Below are 27,496 nucleotides of genomic sequence, written 5' to 3' on the forward strand. Positions count from 1 at the left end.
CTCTTTAGGAAACTGTAACATATGCAAGTTGTAATGTTACAAATATCTGAATAGGAGAACAGGTCTGGCTGTAGAAAAACCAAAACGGCTGGTTTTGTCAAGGCATGTTTTTAACCTAATTTCAACCATTTTCCTCACTGCTCTTTTTAGCAATCTAATTTCACTGCTTATACAAATACATTTGATTGGCCCCAGGCATATTTAACCCTCAATGATTTACAATTTGATTGAAGTCCACAATCCACATCAACCTCTTCCAGAGTTTTGAATACTGCCTACGCTACCCAGAAGTGAGTCAAGGATACGCCAAGGAGGCTTACGGACTCGCTCTCTTTGTAAGCAGCTAGATTGGGTCTTGTCTGAACGCATCTAGAGTGCTTTAAGCATCTAGCCCTTCTTCCAGTTTGTTACTTACATTAGCCCTGTACAAATCCTTGGGCGGAAACCACAAAGGCACTGAGTTCACTTTGGAAGATGCAACTTAAACTAATAGAAATAGATTAGAGACTTTGCAGATGAGAACTACAAGGATGGTGCAGATCCTAAATCTCACATTTTATATGAAAGATGCAAGGCCATGTATTTGTAAATATGGGGAAATCAAAGGCTGACTCAAATGCACAGGGGTGAAAATACAACACAGGTGAACCTACTCCTGGCACTGGACTGGTTGACCTCCTTCCTATCTGACCGACCATCCCAGGTTCAACTGGGCCCTTTTCTCACCATCACACTATCCACCTGTGGCATCCCTCAGGACTCTTGCCTCTTGTTGTGGCTCTTCAACATCTACCTTGCCCCTCTAGCCCATTTGATCCCCGCCTTCTCTCCTCACTTCCAGTGTTATGCAGATGACACGCAGCCCTCCTTCAAGCTTCCCTCCAGTGCCTCCTCTTCTTCCTCTCTCATTCCTGACTGTCTGTCTGCTATTCAGGCATGGTGTGCTGCTAACGATCTCTGCCTTAATGCCAGTAAGAATGAGATCCTTCTCATTGGGACCCCAGCTCCCTCCTTCCCTCGTACTCTCTGGCTGCCCTCCATGTGCCCTCTCCCCTCACCCTCTTGTGAGGCAAAAAACCTTGGTGTCATCTTCGACTACTCTCCTTCTCTCCTCACATCACGGACCTTGCCAAGAAGGCCCACTTCCAGCTGCACCCCCTCAGAGGCATTCTCCATTTCCTCACCTTCCCCCAGAAACTCAATGTATCCAGAGCTCTGGTCCTCTCGAGGCTGGACTACTGCAATAGCCTGTTCCTCAATCTGCCTAAATCGTCCCTTCGCCCCCTTCAACTAATCCAGAATAGGACTGCACAACTCATCCTTGGCTGCAACCCCAGGAACCACATTTCTCCAGCCCTAAAATCGCTCCACTCAAGTTCAAGACCCTCTACATCATCCACAAGGCTTTCTGGGGCCTGGGACCCCACTACATCCAACTCTCTCTCCCTAAACCCATTTGGTCTTCTAGCTTCAACTCTCTGCAGATCAGATGCTTTTCCAAGCAGAAAGTGGGGGTAGATCTCTCTCTTCCGCAGGTGCCTCTCTCTGTAATGGCCTCTTTGCCCCTCTCAGACTTGAGCCCGATCTCCTTAAGTTCCGGAAGCTTCTCAAAACCCACCTTTTCTCTTCCTCCTTCCCTCTCCCCCAGCTAATGTCCCCCTCTGCCTCATTTGACTGGCTGCCTGGCTCCTGCTGATTCATGCAGGGCACCAGGCCCTCCTCGACCAGTCTAACCTAGCACTTGGTCTCCCCTGATTCCCCCACCCCCTCTAATCTGCACTTCCCCTTCCGGGCTCCTTCCCCCTGCTCTAGCCTGGCTGGGCCTGCACCTCTATTGAGCCCATCCAGCCCTGCCCTCGCACTTAGCACATGGACCTTCTTTCCCCTGTACTGTCTGCAATTCTCCTGGTACTTGTCCACATGGCCTCCCCTTAGCACTCGCCTAACCCATGGACCCTCTTCACCCTTCCTTCCCCCCTCATTCCCCAGCAATTGCGCGCTTGTCACTCCGACCTACACTTCCTTTCCCTCCTTGCATTAGCGCATTCTGCTCTGATCTCCCCCCTCGCCTCTCCCCTGTACTCCTTGTTAGTGCACTTGCATGATCCGAATGACACAAGCACCTTTTGCTGTCTAGGTGCATTATGAATGCCAAATAAATAAATAAAACAACATTTCACAATAGGAGCAAGTACAGACAGGGGGCCATTTGCTGTCGGTTTTCCTGAGGTGAGTGCTTGACCTTAATTGCTGTGCCGACCCCTCTGGCCTAACAGTGCTTTGTTTTGATTTTTAATAAAATTTCCCCACCCCTCCTGCCAACTTCCGTATCCTCAGACCTTTAGCCCGCCTCCAACCCCTCCCACCTTCCCTGATTGACCAACCCGATCTCAGCGGCAGTGAGGGCATAGCCCACAAGGGTTTCTCCTGCTCGCCACTTTACTGTTGGTTTTCTTAGAGGCGAGTGTGTGGCCTTAATTGCTACCCCTGACCCCCCTGGCCTAGCAGTGCTTGGTTTTGTGTTTTAATATAATTGAGTGTGCTCTGTGCGCAATCTGTGCCCCTTCCCCTCCCCTCCAGCCAGCTTCCATATCCTCAGACCTTCTGCTCGCCTCCCATCCCTCCCACCTCCCCCGATTGGCCAACCCGATCTCAGCGGAAGTGAGGGCCTAGCCCACAAGTCTTTCTCCTGCTTGCCACTTTGCTGTTGGTTTTCCTCACAGTGAACATGTGGCCTTAATTGCTGCCTCCAAACCCCCAGGCCTAAGAGTGTTTAGTTTTGCTTTTTAATATAATTTAGTGCACTCTGAGGGGGATCTGTGCCCCTCCCACCAGCTTCTATATCCTCAGACCTTCTGCCAGCCTCCCATCCCTCCCACCTCCCCTGATTGGCCCCAGAAACCCTTTAGAACAACCTCCCAGGTCAGTCCCTGTGCTCGGGCAGCCACTTATTAAGTGCCACAAGGCAAAGGGTAGCTCCCAAAGAAGCAGCTCCTGTCCGTCTTTGCCCGTGTTCGCTTGAGAAGCCTGCCACAGTCAACCAGCAGAAACTGACAATGTAAGTGTAGTTTGGGCAGGGAGTACAGCCATTACTGCAATCCATTTAAAACCCCAACACTCTTATTACCTAACATCATAAAGCCATCCTGCATTGAACCCAGTTGTACATATATTGCCTTTCTTGCATCTAGTTCTCCAGTGTAAGTTAGACTTATCTCAGAATTAGCATGTTTGTGTAAATTAGCCACTTCTCCCTCCTAGCTAAATTGCATAAGTTAGCCTTATCTCACAACTAGCCTGTTTGTGTAAATTAGCCTTATCTCACATTGAGCTGGTTTCTGCAATTTAGTCAGCTATCCCTTTTAGCCAAATTGCATAAGTTAGCTTTAGCTCACATTTAGCCTGTTTGTGCAAGTTAGTCTTATCTCACAATTAGCCTATTTGTGTAATTTAGCCACTTCTCCCTTTTAGCCAAATTGTGTAAGTTAGCCTTATCTTGTATTTAGCCTGTGTAAGTTAGACCTGTCTTGCTTTTAGCATAACTATTGTAACTTAGCTGTATCTTTGCATTCAGCCCATCACACCAACCCACCACCTTCTGGCAGCTTACCCGAAAGTTTAAAGTTAGCCGACTTGCATTTAGCCTTTTTGTTTTAGGTAGTCACTGGTCGTACTTATCTTATCTTGTGTAAGGTAAAATTACTGTTGTAGGGCTTTAGTGTTAGCAGGCCTTTACTTGCAGTAGGCTTTTTTGTGTAAAGTAACCCTACTTTCCTTTAGCATACTGGTCCAAAGCATATTCCGTCCGAATGTCAGAAGGCCTAATAGGACCATGAATGTATATTTACTGTTTTCGTTTGTCATTTGATTTACTCCCTTGTTCCCTCCCCACTTTGTCTTGTGGCGCCAGGAAACACCATTTTGTTGTATAGGCGCCTAACAAATGCTCAATAAATAAATGAATAAATATACCTAGCATATGTGTGTAAATAAGCTATATCTAGCATTAGCCTTTTTTTCCTTTAGGCAGACACTCACTGACTTAACCTTTCTGTACAAAGTAGCCATAACTTTGCACTCAACCCTTCTGTGTATGTTAGACTATCTCACGTTCAACCTTCTCTGTCAGCCAGCCATATCTTAAACTTAGCCCAATTGTGCTAAGGTGCCTATTTGGCATCTAGCCTAATTTTGTGCTGGCTGCCCGTTTGACCCTGAATCTAGTCTCCTCTCCCTCACCTAACATCGCTTCCACAAGGCCAAACAGCCGCAAGGCCAGAGGAGCCCTCTGGCACCGCAGGAAACAGAAGCCCAGCCCCACATCAACAACCCCTTAATGTACCCCCTCCTACCTCAACTTGCCAGACAGCCCCATCACCCCACCCCGTGAGACCTCCTTCCCTCTCCCTCCTCCTCCCTTCCCCAGCACTCCTCCCTTTCTCTCAGCTCTATTCCAACCCTGCCCAACCCTCATCCTGCTCTTTGCCATCCCCCACACAAACCCATCACCCTCTCCCCTCCAAGACGATACCTACCCACCTCCCTCTCTCGTCCTGCCCAAACCCATCCTGCCCTAAACCTAACTTTCTCTTCCCTCAGTGCAGCTTGCGCAGCCTGTGCCAAAGCTTCCCCTTTAGCTGACCCACCATTCTCACTCACACACCCCTGGCACCAAAAAACATTTCTTCCACTGCAGCCCCCACCCTTCTCCACTATCTTCCCCCACCCTCCCACTTCAACTCCACCCACTCGCATACACCTGCACCCCCTCCACCCCACTACCCAACCCTGTCCATTCTCTCTTGATCTCCCCGATCACCCTGCCCCAATTTCACTCACAACCTTGCACCTCCGCCTCAACTACTATCTCCCCACTTCCTCATGGCCCAGTTGCCCTTGCCTAGGCACTAAACCTTCATCTCATTAAGTGAAGCCTGCTCAGCCATGGCCAAAACCCCACACTCTTCAGACTCTCCCACCGTCACCCACTTACTTTGGTAGCCCCCCATCGACCCAGGTGCAGAAGACCTTCCACCCTCAACCACCACCAGCCACACTCCACCCCTCCTGTGTCCCAGCAACCCCTCTTCTCGCCTCTCTACTACACACTGACGCCCTGCAACCTTACCCTGTCCATCCTCTCATCCTCTATCTCCATCCTCACCCTACCTATGCCACACCAGCCCCCCCTGCAGCATCTCCTTCCTTATGTTTAGGTTTGTATATTTGTAAAGAGCTCCTGGTAGCCAAAGACCTACGGGCGCTGACTAACATACAAAGAACAGGACAACATGGAGCAGACCTAAAGAGAAATAGAATCATGTAGGATCAGTGAAATGTGTTTTGTGTACTGGGGCTAGAAGAAAAGAGCGGTCTTCAATTTCTTCTTAAACACCTCAGTCGAGGCTATGGTTCTCAGTCGTGGCATTAGGGCATTCCAGGCTAGCGGGGCCACTATATTAAATGCTCTGTTGCGTGCTTTATTTGTATTGCAATGCATGGTGTTCATTCTATCTTGCTCTCCCCACCCCACATCAGCTCAGGACTTTGCCCCCCCATTCCCATCTCCTGCATCCTCATCAACGCCAGATCAGTCACCAGAAACAAACACATGATTTATTTAATCTTATCTCTGATGAAAACCCAGGCATCCTTATCATCACCGAAACCTGGTTCTCTGATCACTTCCACCCCTCTGCACACAAGGCCTTCCCCCAGGATACTCCCTGGTCACCCACAAGAGAGCTAGTAGAGCAGGGGGCATAGCCATTATCCTCAGACCCTACCTCACACCCTTACAAGTTTAGAAAGCAATCCTGCAATGAAGATTGTGAATCCCTACTAGTAAAATTACAATCCTCTCCTTCCTTCTCCCTACGTTTCCTCCTCCTCTACAGACCCCCGGGCTATGACAGAACCTTCACAGACCCCCTAAGTAACTCTGTATCGGTCATACTTCTCTCTCATCCAACTCTGACGGTTCTTGGGAATAAGAAAGTATTTAATTTGCACCGCATTGACAGCGATGTTCTTTTCGTTTTTTGTCTTTTTTATTTTGTTTATATTCCCCAAATGGTGCACCACATCTACAATGGTAAAGTATAACAATGTTAACATATACATCCCAATTGGGATTGATATTTGTGCATACACATTGAAACATTATCTGCTGACCCGTTGGTGAGTCACTACGCGTTCTAATTGCTTGTGATTATTGACAAATCCCATTAATTGATATTCATGGTACACTATTCTTTACCTACCAATGTTGATTCATCATTGTTGTGTCTGGCACATATATGATGGATGATGTTTCGCTCTATGTCATATGATTGGATTACATATATGGTTTTTAACTACATCACCATGACTGTGCATTGCGATTACAATAACATTTTGTCGATATATGGGTGCATGTACGTATACATAGAAATGTATGAGTTTTGCAGACCATATTTTGGCATAGATATATATTATCACTTGCCCTGAGGAAGGACACCAATGTCCGAAATGCATATGCCCATGATGTGATAAGTCTGCAAATATTAATTAATCAGCAAAGAATTTCTTCTGAGAAAATAATACATTTTACTTTTGATTGAACCATTTCTACGCAAGCAAGATATTATTTAAGTGTGGAAGTAAAAAAAGAAAAAACGCTCTATAGTGGAATTCGGGTGTGCAGCCCACACCACTGGCTTCACGGCCAAGGTCTCTTTTCAGTCAATTATAGTGCCGTTTCACAGAGGCCTCTAAATAGTGGGTTTGCACCCCAAGCGAAACCACCATCGATACAAAAAATAAATAGAATCTAATTGAAATACTAAGGTTGTGCAAGCTCACCTCCCTTCAGGTTCTTGGGGATCTAAACATCTGGTTTGATAATACTTCGAGCCCCATCACCCGCCACCTCATTGACAACATGGAAGCCCTCAACCTGACCCAAATCGTATCAGGCTGCACCTAAGTTGCAGGTCACACACTAGATGTAGTGTTAGCTCGTCCAACTTGATCTCCTCCACCCTCACCGCCCCCTCTTCTGGACAGATCACTCTGCTATTTTCTTCCCAGCCCTGACTCAAATGACCCCTTATAACACACAAAAACGGTTCTTTGGGAGAACAAATGAATAGAAATTGACTGAACTGTCGCATGATTTGAAAAGGACAGATGTAAACAATGGGCCTCATTACGACCCTGGCGGTATGGTATGGACGGTGCCGGTCTGGCACCGGCACCGTCCATACCGTACTGCCTTATTCCGAGTTCCCCTTGCGGGTCCCTGACAGCCTACCAGGTCTGACCTGGTGGGCTGTGCGGCGGCACCCGCAAGCAGAACTCGTGATTGCACCGTTATCAACGGTGCCGGTGCAACCATGCTCCTGACCCCAATTGTGCCCTATGGGGCAGAATGGGGATTGGGAGCCCGGCATTACCGCCTCCCGTGAATGGGCAATTACTGGCCCCTTCATCTCGTAATGGGCCGGTTATTGCCCAATCGCGGGAGGCGGTGCCAGTAGCAAGCATGGCGGTAGCCGAGCCATGCTCGTAATGAGGCCCAATATCTTTGCTGTCCCTAATAGAAGGACACCCTGTCCCTGACAGGAGTGCCTGGCCCTAGGTGGTGAGTGGTGCGCTGCCTATGTAACAGGGATAGTGGAAGAGAATCTGTCCCTAGTCTCTACCAATTGAATGATGTCAACTTCTGTCAATAACCCGAGATATAACCAATCGGCTATTATTGATCAGACATGACTGGATATTAGACCCTGTCAGTACTGGCTGCCTGACTGATGGAAACAATATACATTTGTAACACTGGGATTTTTTATGAGTTGCTTTATTTACCCACAGGTATCAGATATACCAAACACAATTGTTTGTGCTTGAAGAACATGTTAAAAACAAATGCCCATATACTTTGGACCTCATAAAAAGCTCACTAGTTATTATATGGCATAACCCTCTTTGTTATCTGGGATATCACAGCAGTCATGAGACTCCTCATGACCCATTGGTTGACCGGGTTCGATGGCGTACAAAATTAAACCATCTTCTTCAGGACCGTTGCTTATGTTGTGGTAATTTGCGTTCCAGCATGCCACTGTGTTATGCAGTGTAGGCGAGGGCCTCCGTCTCCTGGTATTGATTGGTGGTCTACGCTGTTCTTCGTTCCATACATATAATGAGAGGTGAGGCTCTGAGATTTGGGATGCTGCTCTCTGCTGGTTTGCTCTCTGAGATGTAGTTCTAGATGGCGTTCTGGATGGAGATGGACTCTGACTCTGCTCTCTGAGATGTGGATGTGGATGGCGCTGACTCTGAGATCTAGGAAGTTTTGGATGGAGCTGCTCTCTGAGCGAGGAAGCATTGTGGAAGCATTCTGATGAGAGCTGATGAGATCGATCTGGCAGAGAGACTGGCAGAGAGAGACCACGGAGAGGCCTGTCACTGACTGGCTGGTTGCAGAGTTAGCTGGAGAGGAGAGATATGGCAAGAGGGGAGTATTGATCTGAATAAGACATGTGCATGGGGAATTAGGACAGACACTCACACAGAGCTTTGGCTGACATGATAGATGGGGTAATCAGACAGGGATTGTCTTAGAGAGAGAGTGTGAAGTATGGTGTGGATTGGAAAGGAATGGTGTGGATTGGAGTTGCTATTGGATTGCTTGCATTAGAAGCCTGTAAGGCTTATAGCTATTGCATTGCAGATTTGCACCAAAAGCATAAAAGGTGCACATTTGAGATTTGCATTATAGTATTGTTTGCATCCTGCCTTGCTGTGCATGAATAAATGTATTCTATTGTTATAATTGAAACTGACTTGTGTGTTTTCATTTTGTGTCTATTGTGCATTTTATTTCATTTTGTGTCTATTCTTATGCTTATGCTAGTAGCTTATGTTAGTGTGTCCATAGTATAGTGAATTAGCAGTAACACATTGCACAAATCGCCCTGAGATACAAGAGCAGGGGGGGGGCATAGTGATCCACACCCCCCGAGGTAGATTTGTCCTGGGCATGACAAATTAGCACCCGTAACACAGGACTTCACTGATGCTGATTGATAACTTGGAACAGAGGGTTTAGTCTGCAGAGTTTTGCAGCTGGCTTTTGATCCACTTATCGATGAGCTGAAGTAGAAGTTTGAACATCGTGTGCAGCTGTTTTTTCTGTTAGTTCGTGGGAATAGATATTTTATGTTTTGGGTTTTGTCTTTCTTGGGGATGTTATGAATTAGAGCATGCTTCGTCCACAATTTTGTTTGCCGTAGGAAGGGGAACGCAATTGTCTGAATGTGACTTTGAATCCAGAATTTGAATTGGAATTGATCCAGAGCAGTGTTTCATGACTGGCACTTTTTGGGAATGAATGTACATCCATTTGGCGTAGCTATAGAAACAGTTTCTTTCTTGATGACGCTTGTGGTATTTTGTTTGATTTCCACAGAGACTGACACTTTTTGGGGAAATCTGACCTTTGTTTTGGATTCCTGTTGGTTGGAATTTGTGCACGTTTTTGGCAAGTGGATGACTGTATCTCTATGTTTAGAGAAGTCTTGAAGCTTGTTTTTTGAAACTCACATAAGCTGTGAGGTTTTGTTGAAGAAAATCCCGAGGGTGAATTAATACTGCAGAATGAGCTCATTTTTAGTGACTGGAAAGCAATAAGAAATCGGCTTAGACATATGCTTGATGCCCGAAGTTTCGCGGTCACCAACCATCATGATGGGAGAGTTGAAAGAGAAGAGAGAAGAAGCAGGAACAGAAATGACACCATATATTAGTGACTTGCGAGCAATAATATATCGTCTCAGACATGTAATTGAACACTGGGAAGATGTCCCAGCAGCATTGAATTACCCATTGAAACCTTTTACAACAGCAGTGATGGGTGGGAACAGAATTCCTAGAGAAAACCTGGCAAGGTTGAAGCATGCAGTAGTGCATGGAGAAAATGTGAATATTGTTCATGGGGAGAAAGAGTTACCTCAGAATATTGATAGAGGTAGTGTGACCCAGACAGTTTGTTCCACTGATAGTGCGGCAATAACTGAAGAGATTGCAGCAATAGCAGAGCAACACATTGAACAAGATGTTTGCTATGAAGAGTAAATGCAGAGTGTATTTTTGACAGACAAGTGCAGTTTGCCTAGAGAATTGGCTAGAGATATGCATAGAGGGTTTGCCTACGAAGATTTGCATTGTGAAACTGTATCATTGGAGACACCTTTGCATGGAAGCAGGTATGTGCATGTAGGCAGTTATGTGAAACATTTGCAAACTGGGTTTGTGAGAAGAAATAGGATGGTGAAAATATTTGACTTGAATGGTAATGGCCTTTGTAATGGCATTTTTGGCAGAATTGGTAACAGCAGTACTTTGCCTATGTTAGGGTGTGAAAATATTGTTTTGTCTATCGACATTGAAACTTGGATAGCATTGAAGTAGATAGTGAATCGAGTGAGCTTGCATTAGAAGCCTGTAAGGCTTATAGTTATTGCTTTGGATTGTAGATTTGCACCAAAAGCATAAAAGGTGCAAATTCGAGATTTGCATTATAGTATTGTTTGCATCATGACTGGTTGTGCATGAATAAATGTATTATATTGTTATAATTGAAACTGACTTGTGTGTTTTCATTTTGTATCCATTGTGCATTTTATTTCGTTTTGTGTCTATTCTTATGGTTATGGTAATAGCTTATGTTAGTGTGTCCATAGTACAGTAACTTAGCAGTAACACAGTGCACAAATCGCCCTGAGATACAAGAGCAGGGGGGGCATAGTGATCCACACCGCCCGAGGTAGATTTGTCCTGGGCATGACAGCATGGCTTCTGCCTTCCAACCTTCCATGAGGAATGCTAAACACTTATGGAGGTCTCAGGTAGTCAGTCCACCAACTTGCACCCAGAATCGAACCCTGACTGTGGGCCAGACAGTGCATCCATATGGGCTGGGAGGTTGACAACGCTTATCACTTAAGATGCACCTTGAGACTATTGAACTGATCGTGCCAAAATTGGTCATCCAGGTACCTCGGACCCGAAGTCCAGGTTGGTCATGGCAGGTAACCCTAAAGCACAGGATGATAGGCAAGGCTGCCACACATAATCATGAAATGGGGTCCCTGTTTGCACATTAGAAGTACTAAGGAAGGCAGGTTTTGGCACAGCAGGTAACTCTAAAGCACATGATGGTAGGCTTGGCTTCCGCAGCTTCATGAATCGGGGTCTTTGTTTGCGTACTAGAAGGGACCATGGCCGGCAATTTCCCTCTCTAAGAACCTCTCTGAGGACGAGTACTGAGTCCTCATCAAGCATTTACATCTCATGCTGAGACACAGGAGTGCTTCTGGTACATAGATGGAACCCAGGAATCAATAATTGGTGTTTGTACAACTAACCTATTTTTCCATTCGCACGCCGCACCTTCACAGCTTAGTAGAAGGCATGGCTTCAATCCATACACCACACACACACATACAAGACCAACGCTCTTGCACATCACCTCTGCCATAAGAATGAAGCTACTATCAAACTACAAGAAATCGAACTGAAGCTTCCCACATAACTCTCTATCGCCTTATACACAACCCCTCCTTGTCCAGAGCATTCCTCTGCAGTGCCCATACAAACCCCACTTAGACATGGGTAACTAGCAGGGTCTTGGCCACCCTCTCATAACTATAATGGCTGAAATGCACACATGCATAATAGCACTTCCCAAACTCCTCGACCCCGGTCCATCCGAGGGTGTTCCTCCAAAAGCACATTGGGAACGTAATTATGGTGGAAGGCGCTATAACAAATGACAAAATGAATGAGTAAATGAATACAATAAGCCTTGTTTTAGGGTGGGAGGGGGTCAATATCAACTCGATGATGTTCTTCGGTGATAGGATCAGGAATTCAGCAATGCTGGCAGGGAGATATGGTAGCATTAGAGGATAGACAGAGCTGGAGAATACTATAGAGTGTGGCAACGATCAAGGAAATGGCTGAATAGATGGACCATGGTCCTTATCCAAAGTCTGCACAATGAATGCGTTTCTGTTGATTGCGCGGCTCCTGGGATCCAGCGGGTGGGGTACTCTTCTGCTCTCCTCGCTGACAGAACAGAGCGAAGGAGTCCCCTTATGAGATCAAACCGCAGAGAAAAAGCCTGCAGGTGCCACCACTATCAATTCAAGCACATTGACGCCAGGTGTGGCCGAACACCAACATAGTTTAAACTGAATGCCACTTGAACTGGCAGCTTAACCATTTACAAATCGGAGTTCATTTACGGTTTTATTAAAAATGATAAAAATTACTGAAAAATATATGTCATCTCATGTAGCCAGGTGGAAGCAACCTAAGAGGTAACTTTAACTCCAAAGTCTATACATTGTATTTAATCTATATTTTCATCATAACAAAACAAGTTAAGGTATTTTAAATATTTGCCACATGATTGCTTGCTGTTATTGCACAGAGTAGAAGTAGACGGTTTACTACTAACGTGTAGATGAATACTGTACATAGGGTGTAAAATAGCTCAGTGGGTTGAGCGTTCGTTGCTGTGATCTGTGTTTGATCTGCAGGTCACAGGTTCAAATCTTAGCAAGAGCGACTCAGCCTTTCATCCTTCCAGGGTCGATAAACTGAGTATCAATTTCAATTGGGTAATAATAATGTATGTAAATATGTTCTAGGTAAAGTGCTTTGGGTAAAAGCACCATATAAATAACAAATTATTATTATGAATAACAAGTTATTATAAATACCACTGTGATCGCTGCAGAATAGCAATGCAATCTTTCTTTGTCAGTTGAAAAGATTTCTGAGGCTTTCAAAAAATGCTTTGCTATGAGGATGTTCGAGCAAAAGTAGAAAACCATCAGAGGAATACTTTTCACACCAAAAATGCCAACAGGACCCAGGTACCTCAATTGCTTTGGATCTTGGGGGCTTCATAGGGCAGCATCAGTGCTCTCAACACTGCTATGGGGCAAGGAGTCATCTTGACTTTCTGAGCTTTCACTGCTCTATGTGTTAGCGGTAGGGGTTTCTTGTTTCAGGCCCCACAGAAGCACATGATGTTCGGGGCTCTCGTTGCTAGTGTGGGCATGGCTGGACTGGGAACTAAAAGAGGCCCTGGAAATAATTACTGGGGACCAAAAGAGGTCCTGGAAATAAAGCTCAAAGTGGCCCCATATGACACATTTTCAGCAAGCCCAATGCTTTTCCTATGGGAACATTTGGAAATACCAAAGAAAAGAGTCCCAGGGTGCAGAGGCCCACCGGGAAATCTCCAGAGTTCCCTATAGGCCAGGCCACCCCTGAGTGTGGGTGTCAGGTTGGTTGTCCTCTTCCACGCTGTTGTCAGGCTGGGTTTCAGGGCTCTTGCTGCTGACGTGGTTGTCCTCTTCCACGCTGTTGTCAGGCTGGGTTTCAGGGCTCTTGCTGCTGACGTGGTTGTCTTCTTCCACGCTGTGGTCATTCAGGGTTTCCAGGCTCTCATTGCTGACGTAGTTGTCTTCTTCCACACTGTGGTCAGGTTGGGTTTCTGGGCTCTCGTTGCTAGCGTGGTTGTCTTCTTCCATGCTGTGGTCAGGCTGAGTTTCCGGGCTCTCGTTGCTGGCGTGGGTTTCAGGGCTCTCGTTGCTGGCGTGGGTTTTAGGGCTCTCGTTGCTGGTGTGGCTATCAGGGTGACTATCTTCTTCCACGCTGTGGTCAGGCTGATATGGCTTGCTATCCTCCTGGCTGTTATGTTCAATGCTGTCTGTGGTGTGTTGGTGGCTGCTGGCACCGTTCGTAGCGACATCATCAGCCTTGTCTCTGTCATCTGGTTCATCCGCCTGCTCCGCTATGGTATCTAGGATAACCTGTGTGACACACATGCAACAATTAGGCACAGATGAATATACACACTACATTATTCAAGAGGTCTATCAAAGAATCACTAGTATACCCCGAAAATGTTCATTTATACAGATGTGTTCCGGCAGACAACTTGTAACTGCTATACCTGGGGGCAATGTTCATTATGGCGTAGCAGAAAAAGCATCAGCAAAATGCAGCTTTAAAACTTGCGCTGTTTATGCCACGCCATGTTTTCATTGATTGGTCCGGTGAAGCAGGAGTACAAAACGGAATTACTTTTTCCGTAACCTCATCCTCTCCGGCAGGCAAATACACAGGCATTTACGCCAGCATAGCATTTTCATGCAGACACAAATGCTTTGGATTCCTATGGAATCCGCCTTCTGTTTACACCAGTTAAAAGTGCAGATTCTTTGCAAACATTGTTTGCCATGCATAAACAACAGGCGGCATTTACTCAATTTGCACTGGGAAGTAGAAAAACACAGTCCTACAGCTGATTACGCCTGCATTTAAACCTTTGATTTTCAGTGCAAAGGACTAAAATGATGTAATAAGTGCAAACGTGATAGGTATTCCCCTTGAAATCTAAGCTTTTAATTAAAATGACCTCCCTAGTATTTTGGCTGCAGTAACAACTAAGGTCGATTTACAAAGATAGGGTTTTGTGTGCAATATTTAGAGCATACCTCGTAATATGTGACTTTGGGCGCACATGAACCATATGCCAAGTCGGGGTAAATTGCACTTATTTAAAAACGCATGAAGAATGAGGAGGAATTAAGAAAGAAAGTGCATTTTCACTCAATTGGATGCATGGTATGCAAAACACACACTATACAGGAGCATGGCCATAAAGACTTGATTTTAAAACACAAATGCTGAAAAATATCCCTTTAGTGGACCGTCCTTTTACACTCACTGAACTATGACACTGTCAGTCACATTTATGAGTACCAACAAAACATATATATGTGAGGATGTTGAATAACAATTGCACTGACCTCAACTAGTCCCTTCCTAAATGCTCACTTATGCAGATCTGGTTATGGAATACGTATATTTAATGTACACCAATGAGAGAATATTCCATATACTTGTGCAAGTGAATTCAAAGTGTTGTGAATGCACGCGCAAAGTCAGTCCCACTTAGGCCTAGAAAAAGTGAATCGGCCCTGGACTTCAAGATTGCCCTTGGCTTTGGTACAATAGTTGGAACCCCTCATATTTACATCTACAGTTTGCTTGGACCAGGACAGGCTTTAGCGACGCCTTATGCTCTTGGGCTGGCGGGAGCTTGTACACAGACGTTCATACAAAGGACTTCACAAGAGACACTCAACATTATAGGCTTTGGGGACAATGCAATGACTACATTTGAGTGTAGTTTAAGGCCATCAAAATATACCCAAAAGCAGTTCCCTCAAGATACACTTCACACAGGTTTTAGACTTGTATTGAATTGTAACTTTAATGTGCACACATTAATCAGCGGTAGTTACACAGAATTAAAAAAAAACAGTAAAAAGAACTGAGACACAGGCTGCACCTTTTGAACGCTCTCTACTCCCTTCCGCGGGAGGATAGCTCAGGGGCAACGTGCTCGCCTTGGAAGCAAGACGACACGGAGCACCACAGGTTCGATCCCAGTCTCTGCGTTTAGAAACGTCCGGGTAGGAAGCACGTTAAAAATAACCTATCATCGTATCATATCATTCCTCAGCAAACAAACCTGCAAACATTAGGTTAAGACTCTAAAAGCCCTGAGATTGCAGAGGCACACAGGCAATATGTTACATGCACTAGGCCCCACTCATGATCATAGTTTCTGGCCTTGATTAATGCTATGAACTCGTTACATGTCTTTACACGAATTAATCCCAGCTTGGAAAAAACGTTTTTCTTTGTTGTAAGCTAACCCAGGCTTTTCATTTCTTTAAAATTAACATCCGTAGCAACTACTTGGTCTGTAGAATTCGAGCCTGACAACATACTTTATTTTCTCAATAAAGGTAAATTGTCTAGAGCTCCCAGTCCAGATGGGCTAGCCACTGTTACTTTCAAGGGCAACCCTGACCTTTGGACCGACATTTTGTCCAAACTTTTCAAGACCATTCTGTCCACCCACTCTACTCCGTGTTCATGGAAAACATTCTACTCTGTCCCCATTTTGAAGAAGGGTGATAGGATGGACCCTATAGCCTATAGGCCTATTGCACTCATAGATTCTTCAAGCAAGATGTTGGCAGCCTTAATCTTGAATAACTTGGAAAACTGGACAAGCATTAGGTGGCATGGTGATTTTAATCAGTCCAGTTTCAGATAAGGGGACTCATTACAAGGTTGGCGGTCCGGAAACAATGGTACCGTTAAGCTTGCCGGTACCGTTGTTTCTGAACCGATAAACTATGAGTTCTGCGGTCGGGTGCCATTCCGCACGCCAGGTCGGAACTGGCTGGCAGACCGGCCCCCGCAAGCAGACCATGTCGGATGCTCCGGCACCGTTATTTACGGTGCCGGTGCATCCGGCCTCCCCATTCCCATTTGAGCCCTATTGGCCTCAAATGGGAATGATGAGCATTTTATTCCGGCGCCCGCAAATGGGCAAATACCGGGTCTGGCAGGGCTGTACTGACCCATTAATTGCCCATTTGGGGGTGTTGGAAAAAATTGCAAGTTTGGCGGCAGCCTGCCGATTTTACCGACAAGGCTACCGCCAAACTTGTAATGAGGACCAAGGTCTTGGCACATCTCTAAATAGCTTCATATTATCTCTTCTTCAGCAACAAGCACCTTTGCAGCAGCATCCACTATACATAGTATGTGTGGCTCGTCCCCAGGCCTTTGCCAGAGTCAGTTGAGCTAAGCTTTGGGACACATTCTGCACGCAGCACTGTCCTAGGCCACTTACTAAAATCCTTAGTCACATTCATTTGCATACTCGGGTCTAGATCCGTCTTGGCAGCGAGGGTACACTCTCAGACCACCTATTAGCCTACTGGTGTTTGTCAGAAGGCTGTGATTTGGCCCCAGCCCTTTTCAATATCTACATAGCCGACGTTGGGACTACACTTGCTCAATGCAGTGCCTTCCCACCCTGTTTGGACTCCACGCATATCTGTCATCAGGCGTATGCCGATGACATTGTCCTTCTGGACCAATCAGCCTTCAGAGACTAATACATTCTTTGTCCAGCTTTCTAAAGGAGTTATACTTGTAAATGAATTCTAATAAGACATAGGTTTTGATTTTCAATCCTTTGAATCCTAAACACGCGATGTATAGGTGGTTTATTGGAAATACAAAACTAGAAGTTGTGGACATCTGAACATTCTTTTGTTCGAGCTTCAAACAAAATTGTAATCTTCTTAGGGCGCAAAGAGATTTGCATGCTACTGTCGTGGCATTTTCAGCCCAATTGAACAAAAGTGATTCTAAATACGGGAATTTTTCTCCGATTCCCTTACTTAAATTGTACAGCGGAAAAATGGCTCCATGTTTTCTACATGGAGCTGAGACCAATCGTGTTCCCATCGACTGGGACAAAATAGAGGGTAAACTTTGCCGACTTTGTCTCATTCTTCGGAACAGGTTCCCAGTTGATACCATTCGTTATGAACTGGCTCTCTGTTCTCTCCAATCTCTTGTCAATTGGAAAAATGTCCTTCTCGATGATAAACATTTTAATCCTCCTTCTTGTTCTTTTTTTGGAAGCCTTCATAAACCAATGATTGATCAATGTGTGTGGTTCTTGGTAAGTGGCTAGTACATTGTCTTAAAATCATAAAAATCATACGCAGCTTAAACGCACACGTCTCAAATCTTGTTACTAACCCGTCTGCAGTGAAAATACTATTTTGGAAACCTGACTAATTACGTAGAGGTTAGATTGCGAATTATACACTATTTACCAATTCCACTTTTGAAGAGAAAGCTCTAGACAAAATTCCTAAATACTTGATGAAATGTTCAAATAGAAAATGGTGTAGGAACTTTTTAAGAACGAGATTGAACCTGTACCCAATTCATTAAATCCTGGGAGCTCGATCGGACACTCCTATGAACCTACAACTGTGTAGATTTTGTCAAGATCCAAACTCTATTGAAACATTGCAACACCTTTTTATTGAATGTCAAAGCTACACAGTATTAGAAATGTACACTTCGCCTGATTTGTACATAACAACTTTTCTATTTATTCCCTATGCTTTTGGAAGCCTACTTTAAATGGCTTGAGTTTGGAAAGATTCATCCTTATGCATGCGCTTCAGAAAATAAGATATATACAATGTGTATTGCTGTGGTGTTTATTTTATTTTAGCCATAGAGCTAAACCAGTTCCATGTGACTACTTATATCGTTATCAGTGGCGTTTGTTAGTAGGTGACTTAAACGGATTCTCACAGATTTCATATCAACATGCGTTGTTGCTACTGTCTCCTGTTTTTGGCAATGAATGAACATGATTGCCTTTTTATAACTGCATGGACAACAGTTTTGCCCGACCGTGCTTTGTCAAGGAAAGCAAGTGAGATATCAAATTGGATTTTTTTTTCAGAGCCATTCACTTTTATACATTATTTGAATGACTTAACATGTTTTCTAAACATGCTAATGTGTTACAGTTAACATACAGGAGGAACAGAAAATGGATGGGCTAGCGGATAGAAGGAAAAAGAGAAAAATATATGTTACTTTAAATGGAAGTTATTCCTCTTTAACTATCGCTGCACGTAAGTACTTATCTGATATTTTAAGAACGGTCGAGTCATAGAAGTACTATTATATTTTTTATTAATTGCTATTAACCTTCATGTTCGTATTTTGTACATCTGCCAATGTTTAATGCTTGTAAACGTTTTTTAGACCATACCACAATAAAAAAAAGAATACTGAGAAAAGAAGGGAAAAGGCGCACTCAAATGAACAAAGCTAAAAGTAAACAAAAAAATTACACAACTTTACCATTTAATAAGAAATACATAAAACTGACCAAACAAAAGCATAAAAACTTCTGGCCAGGATTAAAATAGTTTCGAACAGTTGTGGGGAGTAGTGAAGTGCTGGTAAGGTGCTTGGGGATTCAGGGAGCTTCCCCCATTTTGAAAGTATCCCTTCAAGGACGCAAATATTTAAGTGCAAAAGAAGGGCGCTGACTTAAGTTGTGTTTACAAAAGGATTCCCACATAATACGAAAATCACCATGAAGCCAAACACATCTTTAAAACAGCAACAATTTTAAGAAATTGGGCCTCATTACACGGTAGGCGGTAAGGGTTTACCGGTACCGGTATTTTACCGGTACCGGTAAATCCTTACCGCCTTACTACAAGGTCCCTTTGCGGGTTGGGGAATTTAACGCCTGCTTTTTGCAGGCGTTAAAAACCAACCTGCAAAGGGAGCAGTGGAGCTAATTACGGTACTGCAATTTGCGGTACCGTAACTAGCGCCTTCCCCATTCCCATAGAGCCCTATGGGGCAAAAATGGGAATGTGGAAGGGCAATGGTGGAAGGGGGAATTATCGCCCCGCCAACCTTGGAATGGGGCGGTAATTCCCCTTTCTTCAAAGGCGGTGCCGGTATTTTACTGGCATGAACCATGGCGCTAATAGCGCCATGGTTCACCGCCATCCGTGTAATGAGGCCCATTGTATTTTTCTGGTTTTACTGTTAAGACTGACTTCAATGTAAAATGAGTTCTCCTTACCACTTCCAGGCTGGGTTGTTTATTTGTGAGGCTATTATTACATTACACCTCAGAATTGAATATCCAAAGAATCCCAGGCTGCCCTGAGTCCATCCCTCAGCACCACTAGGGGATGGGGCGGGACAGAGAGCATCCTACTCTATTACTCATGTGAGCCCTAAAGGCACCGTTTTGTCCTCAGTACAGCCCATTACCGTAGTCCCTGTCTAAAGGAAGAGGAGGCCACTCTGAGCCCACCACGATGGACATGGCATGTATGTGATGAGTACTTTAAGAACTGTCATTCACCCGCTCCCAGCCGCATGTACCTCACTGTGGCAGCGCGTTGGTGGGCCGATCCAGCGCCGCCGGGGTAGCCGCCTGCCTTCAGTTGTGGTCACGCCTAGCCACGGGCCGCGATTGCCCTCGGCGTCTGGGCGTCCTGCTGGTCCCCCGGCGTTGCGGTATCTGTGGTGCCGCTGGTCCCGACACAGTTGGGGGCAGCCATGGCGCTTATGGTCACATTGGACCTCCTCGCTTCCCGGCCGCTCACGTGACCGCACGCATAACACGTTTCCCAATCAATGTTCATGCTTCGGTCACGTGACGCGAGCCCATCACGTGATACAAACCCAGCAATCAGGGGCAGATCAAGATGAGTCATGTCACCAGGAAGTCACGCCATAAAAGAGACTCGCTTCTGCATTCAAACGCTTCTCAGCTGTTCTGACGGCGAGTGGCCATTCTTGTATCTTGAGCCTGCTACTTATTATATTTTGGATTTCTGTACCTGGTTTTTGACTTTTTGGATAGTTTTTTGGATTGCTCTTGGATTACCCTTGTGGATTTGTGCGATTTAGGATTGATTAGCTGAACTGCTACTATTCTATGGACCTGGTACCTTGGATTGGTTTTGGTTTGCCCATGCTGGATTTGACAACTTGGAACTATTTACCTGAATTGTTGCTACTCTCTGGATCAATCCTATGGATTGTGTTTTCTCTTTGTTATTTTTGAGTAACGAACCAAGAATCCGCCTTACACCCAGTGCTTCAAGTGTGATATCCAGGTGGACCCTGCTAGTGATACTACCACCTCCTTTCACTTTCAGGGGGAACAAATAGGTGTAGAGTCATCCCGGTCTTCCCACGGGTAGGTGCTTTTCGCTTTACTATTATACATTGCCATTCATCACTATACAGTGCTTACTGAACCCAGTGCCTTTCTTGCAGTCACCTGGGATCCGGTGTTTCCTGTTCCTGACACCTGTGGCCCCAATAACCGGTCAGCGAGTTGATCTTACTTCTCTGACTGGTGCTTGGGGACGGAGGTATACTAATCTACGTGGACCTCAGATCTTGACAAGAACCCACTTTCAGGTGGTACCAGATGTGTGCATTAAATAAATGTGGTTCCGGATAGCTGTGCAAAAGCGGTCTGAGGTATAAGGAAAGTGGGAGATTTCTAGCTAGGTCGGGGTATTGGGAGTATCATAACGATTGATGCTCATTCCATTACATCTGATGTCAGGAAAACCAGCCATGTGTCTAAATATATGCATCTATACCAGGCTTTCGGAAGCACTAGACTGTGTCATTGCTATAGGCCAGGGGACTGCAACCATCACCCTCATAATCGTCTGATTATGCTGACCAGGGCTGATGGGAGTTGTAGTCCAAAAATATACGGAGACCCAAAGGCTCAAGACCCTGCAGTCCAGCCAATCTCTATCAGGTTCTATGAAATAATGTCCCTGTAAAAATGTCTCCTGGCTACAAAGTCACTGTTTTTTGCAGAGACATTATTACATTGAACATGTAGGGGACACCCCCGCAACCCCAGATTTTTTTGTTTACGAGGGGAGCAGCGGCCATCCCTGCAATACGTCCCCATACATGTCCCCATACATAATGTCACCATACATCATGTCGCCAATGGCTTTTCCCAGCGACATAATGTATGGGGACATTATTACCTGATACCCTCTATTGGTGGAGATGCTGTTATGGAGAAGGTGAACTGTCAAGATGGAGAAACAGAGTAAAGACAATATTGAACTATATGAAAGGTGTGAACAGCCGTGAAATGCCACCCCCTGTAAAACAGAGATCTGTGGCTTGTCATTAGGATTCATGACTCTTTCTCTTTCTGACGCTGGTTATTACCTGGGCGTCACCCTTGTAGCTCCTCACAGCGCTCTTCCAGGCTTTCACTTCCATTGAATGGTCTTCATCATCTGCTGCCCTTATTTCAAATGCCACGCTGTCTCCTCGGCCACCGTTGTCTGCTCGAGTGAAAAGATCAGTAGTGAAAGCGCCACTGGTTTCGGCTTCGGTGGAAGGGGCGGCGGTAGTGGCTGCAGACAGTTCTTCCTCTGATGAGCCAGAGTTGGAATCATGGCTGTTGCTGGAGGCCTCTGTTGAGTCATTCTGAAAAATAAGCAGGATTTTGTAGAATGAAACAGTGCAGCCCACAGCGCATGCGAATTGCTGATTGGACAGTAACACCAAGCTCATGCAGTTCTTGTGATTTCATTTATTCCTATGAATTGCTCTACTGCACCTTTACCCCCTTTTCCACGTTTACCTCTTTCACTGTTTCTCTTTTGCGCGCTTTCTGCTCCCAGCAGACAGGGGCACGACACTCCACGGACAAAGATTAGGTGCTTTGAAACTACTGCGCTAGTGATTTGGCTCAGTATAAGAGCATACTAACATAACATATCATAACATTAAGAAAAGATTCTCATTTAAATAGCATAAACCCGCTGTAACCTGCTTTATGATGGTGCACTTAAGTTATTTAATTTAATTTGAGTGGTTTTTGATAATCTGAACCAGGCTAATTTCTGTTTGCAAGAAGAAAAGTAAAAATTTCAGGATATTATACATGTTTCATGACCTATGAATGATGAAAGAACTTTGGTTGATGGGAGAGTTAGTGGCGTATAATACCGGAACCGTGTATGATACGAAAAGTGGTATATAAAGTGTGGCAAATAATACTGTAATTGTGAATGATATGGCAGTGATGAATGATACAGAGTCAGTGTGTGATATGGGAGAGGTGTATGAGACGAGAGGCGTGAAAGATATGAAAACGGCATACAATATGACAGGTATGTAAGATATAAGTATGTATTTATGCATGTATGTTTAGGATGTATAAAGCACACACCTAGCTGCGAAGCAACAGAGCACTGTAAGTGAGTGACAGACCCAAGGGGTTCCAAAAAAGGGTGCACGGGGGTAGCAGAAGTGCTTGGAAGGGCAGTGGGAGCAGGGGAGGCGGGAGCTTCAGAGAGTGATAATTAGGGTTAATTGGAGCAATTGGCAAAATGTTCTTTGAAGAGTAGGGTCTTCCGGTCCTCCCTGAATTGTAGGGTGGAGCGGGACAGTCTTATCTGCATTGGTAGGTTGCTCCAGAGGCAGGGTGCATGGTAGGAAAAGGCCTGTTTCTGGGTTTTCCCTCTTGCAGTTCTTTGTTTCAAGCCTGGTGATATGGTGGCTTCTTGTGGTGTGCTGGCCTCCAGAGAGGGTGAGCTTCTCAGACAGGTAGAGTGCAGAATCATATGTGAACGGCGAATGATACATTGTACGTGTATAAGATGACAGTGCTGCATGGTGCAACAGTGATGAATGATATGAGACGGGTCATAAAGAAAAAGGCTAAGGGACCCTCTTTTTTGGTTACGGGGGGCCTGACTCATGCGGGTGTAACAGAACTATAGAGAACAGGTTGAGTCAAGGCTACCTCTCTCTTTAGCGCCAGGTAGTGTAACATGATTAGATCACAGTAGTGAAGCACACATCTGTTTAAAACAACATTTATTCTAAAAAGGTTTGCGAAGTTGTGACATAAAAACAAAAACAAAATATAATCATCTGTATGTAAAATTAGATACAAAGTTTTACGACAGTGCTCAATATACAAAGGTTTGGTGAGCTGTAGACCATACACAGCACATATCAACAATGTATCATCTGTATGTGAATGATCTGGTTAGATTCAAAGTTGTTCACAGTGCTTAATGCATAAAGATTTGATGAGCTATAGACTAGTACATAGCACATATCAAAGAATTGTCTACACTGTATTCAGTGTTTCTAGTTCGGAGACTTTTGTTCTAAGGTAGAGTAGACTAATCTGGCCCATTCTACATGTCAACAAATTGCTAGCCATGAACTGCTTTGTATCGTTAATTACCTATGTTTACTCTCTTTCGGTGCTTTAAAGCTCTGCCTGATGGTTACATTCTTTTATCTGGTGCCACATCTCCAAAATGCCTTAGACCTGATTTGTGTTGTTTGACATGCTAAATAGTGTTTTTTCTGTCAATTTACTTGATTCGGGCTTGCAGCAGTCAACACTGCTCTGTAATAATGAAATCAATCGCAGATATAGCTGTGTCTATCTTGTATTTGTATGTTTAGCCCGCTTTCAATGCCTCCAATATCAAACGAGACTCGTGCTACTATCACATGGTAATATCGCCAACGGTAATCGTGCTGAAAATTCCCACAATGGGCCCAATGGGGAATGGGGAGGGACCGTTCCGCCAAACCTGTGATCCAGCACTAATAGCGCCAGACAGGTTAACGGTAGCACTATTAGCGCAGGTCGGTATCCTGGCAGAAATAGCGCTGGGATACCGCTCAACTCGTGATGAGGCCCAGAGACTCTTTTTCGGGCTTTCAACGTTTTCTCCACCTGCTCTGCCAGTGGCAAAGATCCCTTGGATTATTTAGTTAGAGGATGGGGGTCTGCAGGATTCTCTCGTATATCAAAGCCCATTGGCAATATAATCGCTGAGGCTTCCCTCAAAGCCGTTTTTATCATCCCAGATTTTAGAAGCACTCTAACCCGTCAGTTTTCGACTCTGAAACAAATTCGACTACAGCAATATCATCAGAGTCCACATAGCGAAGGTTGGGAATATGGTGTAGTAAGTTCATCACATTTCTTTCATTTAAAATAAGACCATCCTCAGTAGATGACAACCATTCTCGGGTCAAAGTTAGACCCTTTCCTTGTACTTTACAATGAGGGCTGAGTTCTCTCTTACAATTGAGGGACCCAACAGCCACCACTGGATTGTTTTGGCAGAGTTGTGCTCTTTGTTTTTTGACCGCAAGGTTACGTTTTTCTGTCAAAGTTTGGAATTCACATTCTTTTCTTACATTCAGTACAGGTTTATTCTGGATCCTCTCCTTGTTGATAGTAAAACTTTATGTCAGCACTCTAGGTGCTAAGGCAAGAGGCACTTTCAATTATTTTGACACTGGCGACTCAAACGATGAGTCTATACTGTAAATTGAGAAAATTAAAGAACCATCCATTTCTGAGTCCTCCTCGTCTCGCTCCAGGGAATTAGGAGCCGCCCTCGCTGATGGTAAATGTCTTAGGGGAGCCACTACAGTTACAGCTGCCTCTTGTCGCCTAGAATCTGTATCGGTCACATGAGCATGAAGAGGCTCAGAAGGTGCTCATAAATTACGAAAACATTTCCCAGAATCATTAGATTTTGATTTTTCCCCAGCTGAATATTTTTAGATTTCTTTTTTTCTAGCGGCTCCTTTACCACAGCTTTTTTTTTACATGCTTTCCAAAGATTGGGAAACGTTTCTTTATCGGCTGAGCTAGAACTAGAGTTCGGCCCTGGCCATGGCTTCATCGTATTACTTCAATCCTTGGTACACTGGACATCGTGGCTTCGGCTGTCCTGACTTCTTGATTCAAACCTGATGTACAAGAATGAACTTCAGCCTCAGATGAGCCCACCTCACCCTCGAGGCACAGCCCAACTTCATTTGGTGACAACCGTGTAGAATTAGTAGGTTAGGGCCAGCGTTAGTAACTAGCTCATCACTATGGAGAGAGGTAGAAATCACCCCAATGTTATTCCCATTATATGCTTTAAGCAACAATTTCAATGATTCCATGACGCCGTCCATCAAAAAATGTTTATCTCTTACATCCCCTCTTGCAAGATCGTATAAACGACCTTCCCACTGAACTGAAATGACAGCCTCTCTGTCCACTCTTGCGTGGACATTTGTCGTGAATGACTCCAAAAATATCAACTTAGAATGAATCATTGCCAAGAGGGTTGCCTGATCTTTATATGTGTCATTCAAGGATTCATATAATTTCAGGAACGGGGCTAAGGCAATAGACACAGCAGACAATTGATTGGTTTGTAACTGAAAAATAGATGTAGCCGAGGGGTGCTGGTCCGCAGCTCTTGAACGTGGCGAATATGTTGGACTTAGTTGATGGAGACAAGGTCAACGAAAAATAATAATTTGGCGATGTCTCCGCCCCCTCCTCCAACAGGTTCCGCTGAGTTTGCTGTGTAGACAATGACAATCTCGAGCCACTTTTTTGGATTTGTGACCTTTCCTGTTCTCTTCCATTCTCATTTAACAGATAGTTTATTGGGCTTGAACCCAACAATGATTCCCTTTGTATATGTCCCACGAAAGTCTCACCCCCACCCACCAGCTGTAGAACCTGAGGCATTTGAGGCCATCACCTGCTGCCCGAGTGGCACTTTCATTGCTGCAATGTACCTCAACAGGCGAGCGGCCAAGACCTTTGTCAATTCCTCCAGTTGAGTGGATATTCAAAAGTCTAGGCTCATTCATTGCTGAGTTGTTAGCGGCCATATCCTTTGGTGGGGGCCCAACCCCAGTAGAATCACTCTCCCCATACTGTGTCAAGGGGAAGTCTATTGAAGCTCCCAGCCCTCTCAATATAGCAACAGGGATTCATTGCGTCAATGATTGAGTAGGGTATGAGGGACAAGAGACAATTGTGGGGCTAAGCGAGTGTTTAGTGTTTATAGCATAGGGGGGTTGGAATATCTCGATTGACGGGCACCCTGCTTTCATGGCCCCCAAAATCTCCACATCGGTAAGTTTGCCTGAGACACTGAGAACTCAATCTCTGGTCATTAGAGTAGTGCACAGCCTGTGTATAAGGCATGTCAGATTTTGTCAAAAAATATAAGTTTGTGCTCATCTCTTGTTCCGATGTCGGTGACAAACTCAGAGTCTCCTCCAGCAGCATGAGCTGACGGCGGGTTTGCCGGCTGCCTGATTGCGCCATTGCATAGTAAAATACTGTGTCGGAGCTCGCTCGCGCGATGGACGCTGCTCGGATGTGTTAGAAGTGTATGCCTTGCGCCTGCCTTCAGCCCAACTTTAGCTAGCTGAACGCTGCATGCCGAACTCTACACGCCGGCGCTACGCGCCCCGGGCAGTGTTTTTAAAGGTAAATAGAAACTTTAAAGGCCCAGTAGCACAGGCTGAATAAATGAAGTGGATAAGGCACAGCTCACGTCTGAATACTTCTGAAACTGCAGATGACTGGACTCTGCGTGTCAAACTCCACACACCAGATTTTGCCTCTGTCACTGACTCATCACAGGAGCAAAAACAACATTTTGATCTCATGAACTCCTGATGGGCAATGGGTGGGAGAGCCCACGGGTTCATAGGTTTTCACTGGAGCAGCTGCACTTGCTACACAGAGACCTCTGTGAATTAGCTGCACTCAGTGTACCTTTCATGAGACCCCATTAGAGAGCCGCCCTGGGGACTAGGAGACATCTTAGATGATATTGCAAACCACCTTCTGGGTGAGAGATAGAAAGAAAGGCACGAGACCGGCAGGGGCCATTAAAGAGGTGCAGCGTTGACCTTATAAAGAAAGTGGAACTTAAAGAGGAGCACGGGCGCACGACTAAGGGCCTCACAACAGTAAGTCAATGGTGATTAAGGGTGTCCTTCAGTGCTCTGCTAGGAATTCCCCTCACTGTCCAAACTGCACACGTCATGCGCACACATATTCAACACAAGTCCTCCTGGTCTCCCTTGATGAAAGAAGCTGTGCAGCCCTCCTCTAACCCCCCTCCCTGCCACTCTCCGCCCGCCG

General features: G+C 45.1%; 1 protein-coding gene across 2 annotated transcripts in view; it reads right to left on the bottom strand.

Moving 5' to 3' along the window:
- Positions 1-12,284: 12,284 nt before the first annotated feature.
- LOC138515750 (dentin sialophosphoprotein-like) overlaps positions 12,285-27,496 on the bottom strand; it is a 29,424-nt gene continuing 14,212 nt past the window's right edge. For both annotated transcript variants that reach the window (XM_069630452.1, XM_069630453.1), the window contains exons 4-5: positions 21,724-21,987; positions 12,285-13,874 (exon numbers count right to left, since the gene is read on the bottom strand). In XM_069630452.1, the coding sequence (XP_069486553.1) occupies positions 13,311-13,874; positions 21,724-21,987 (828 nt within the window). In that variant the 3' untranslated portion in view covers positions 12,285-13,310. The remainder of the gene's footprint in view (positions 13,875-21,723; positions 21,988-27,496) is intronic.

The sequence above is a fragment of the Ambystoma mexicanum genome, chromosome 6q, assembly GCF_040938575.1.
Source record: "Ambystoma mexicanum isolate Mex_15411 chromosome 6q, UKY_AmexF1_1, whole genome shotgun sequence".
NCBI lineage: Eukaryota > Metazoa > Chordata > Amphibia > Caudata > Ambystomatidae > Ambystoma > Ambystoma mexicanum.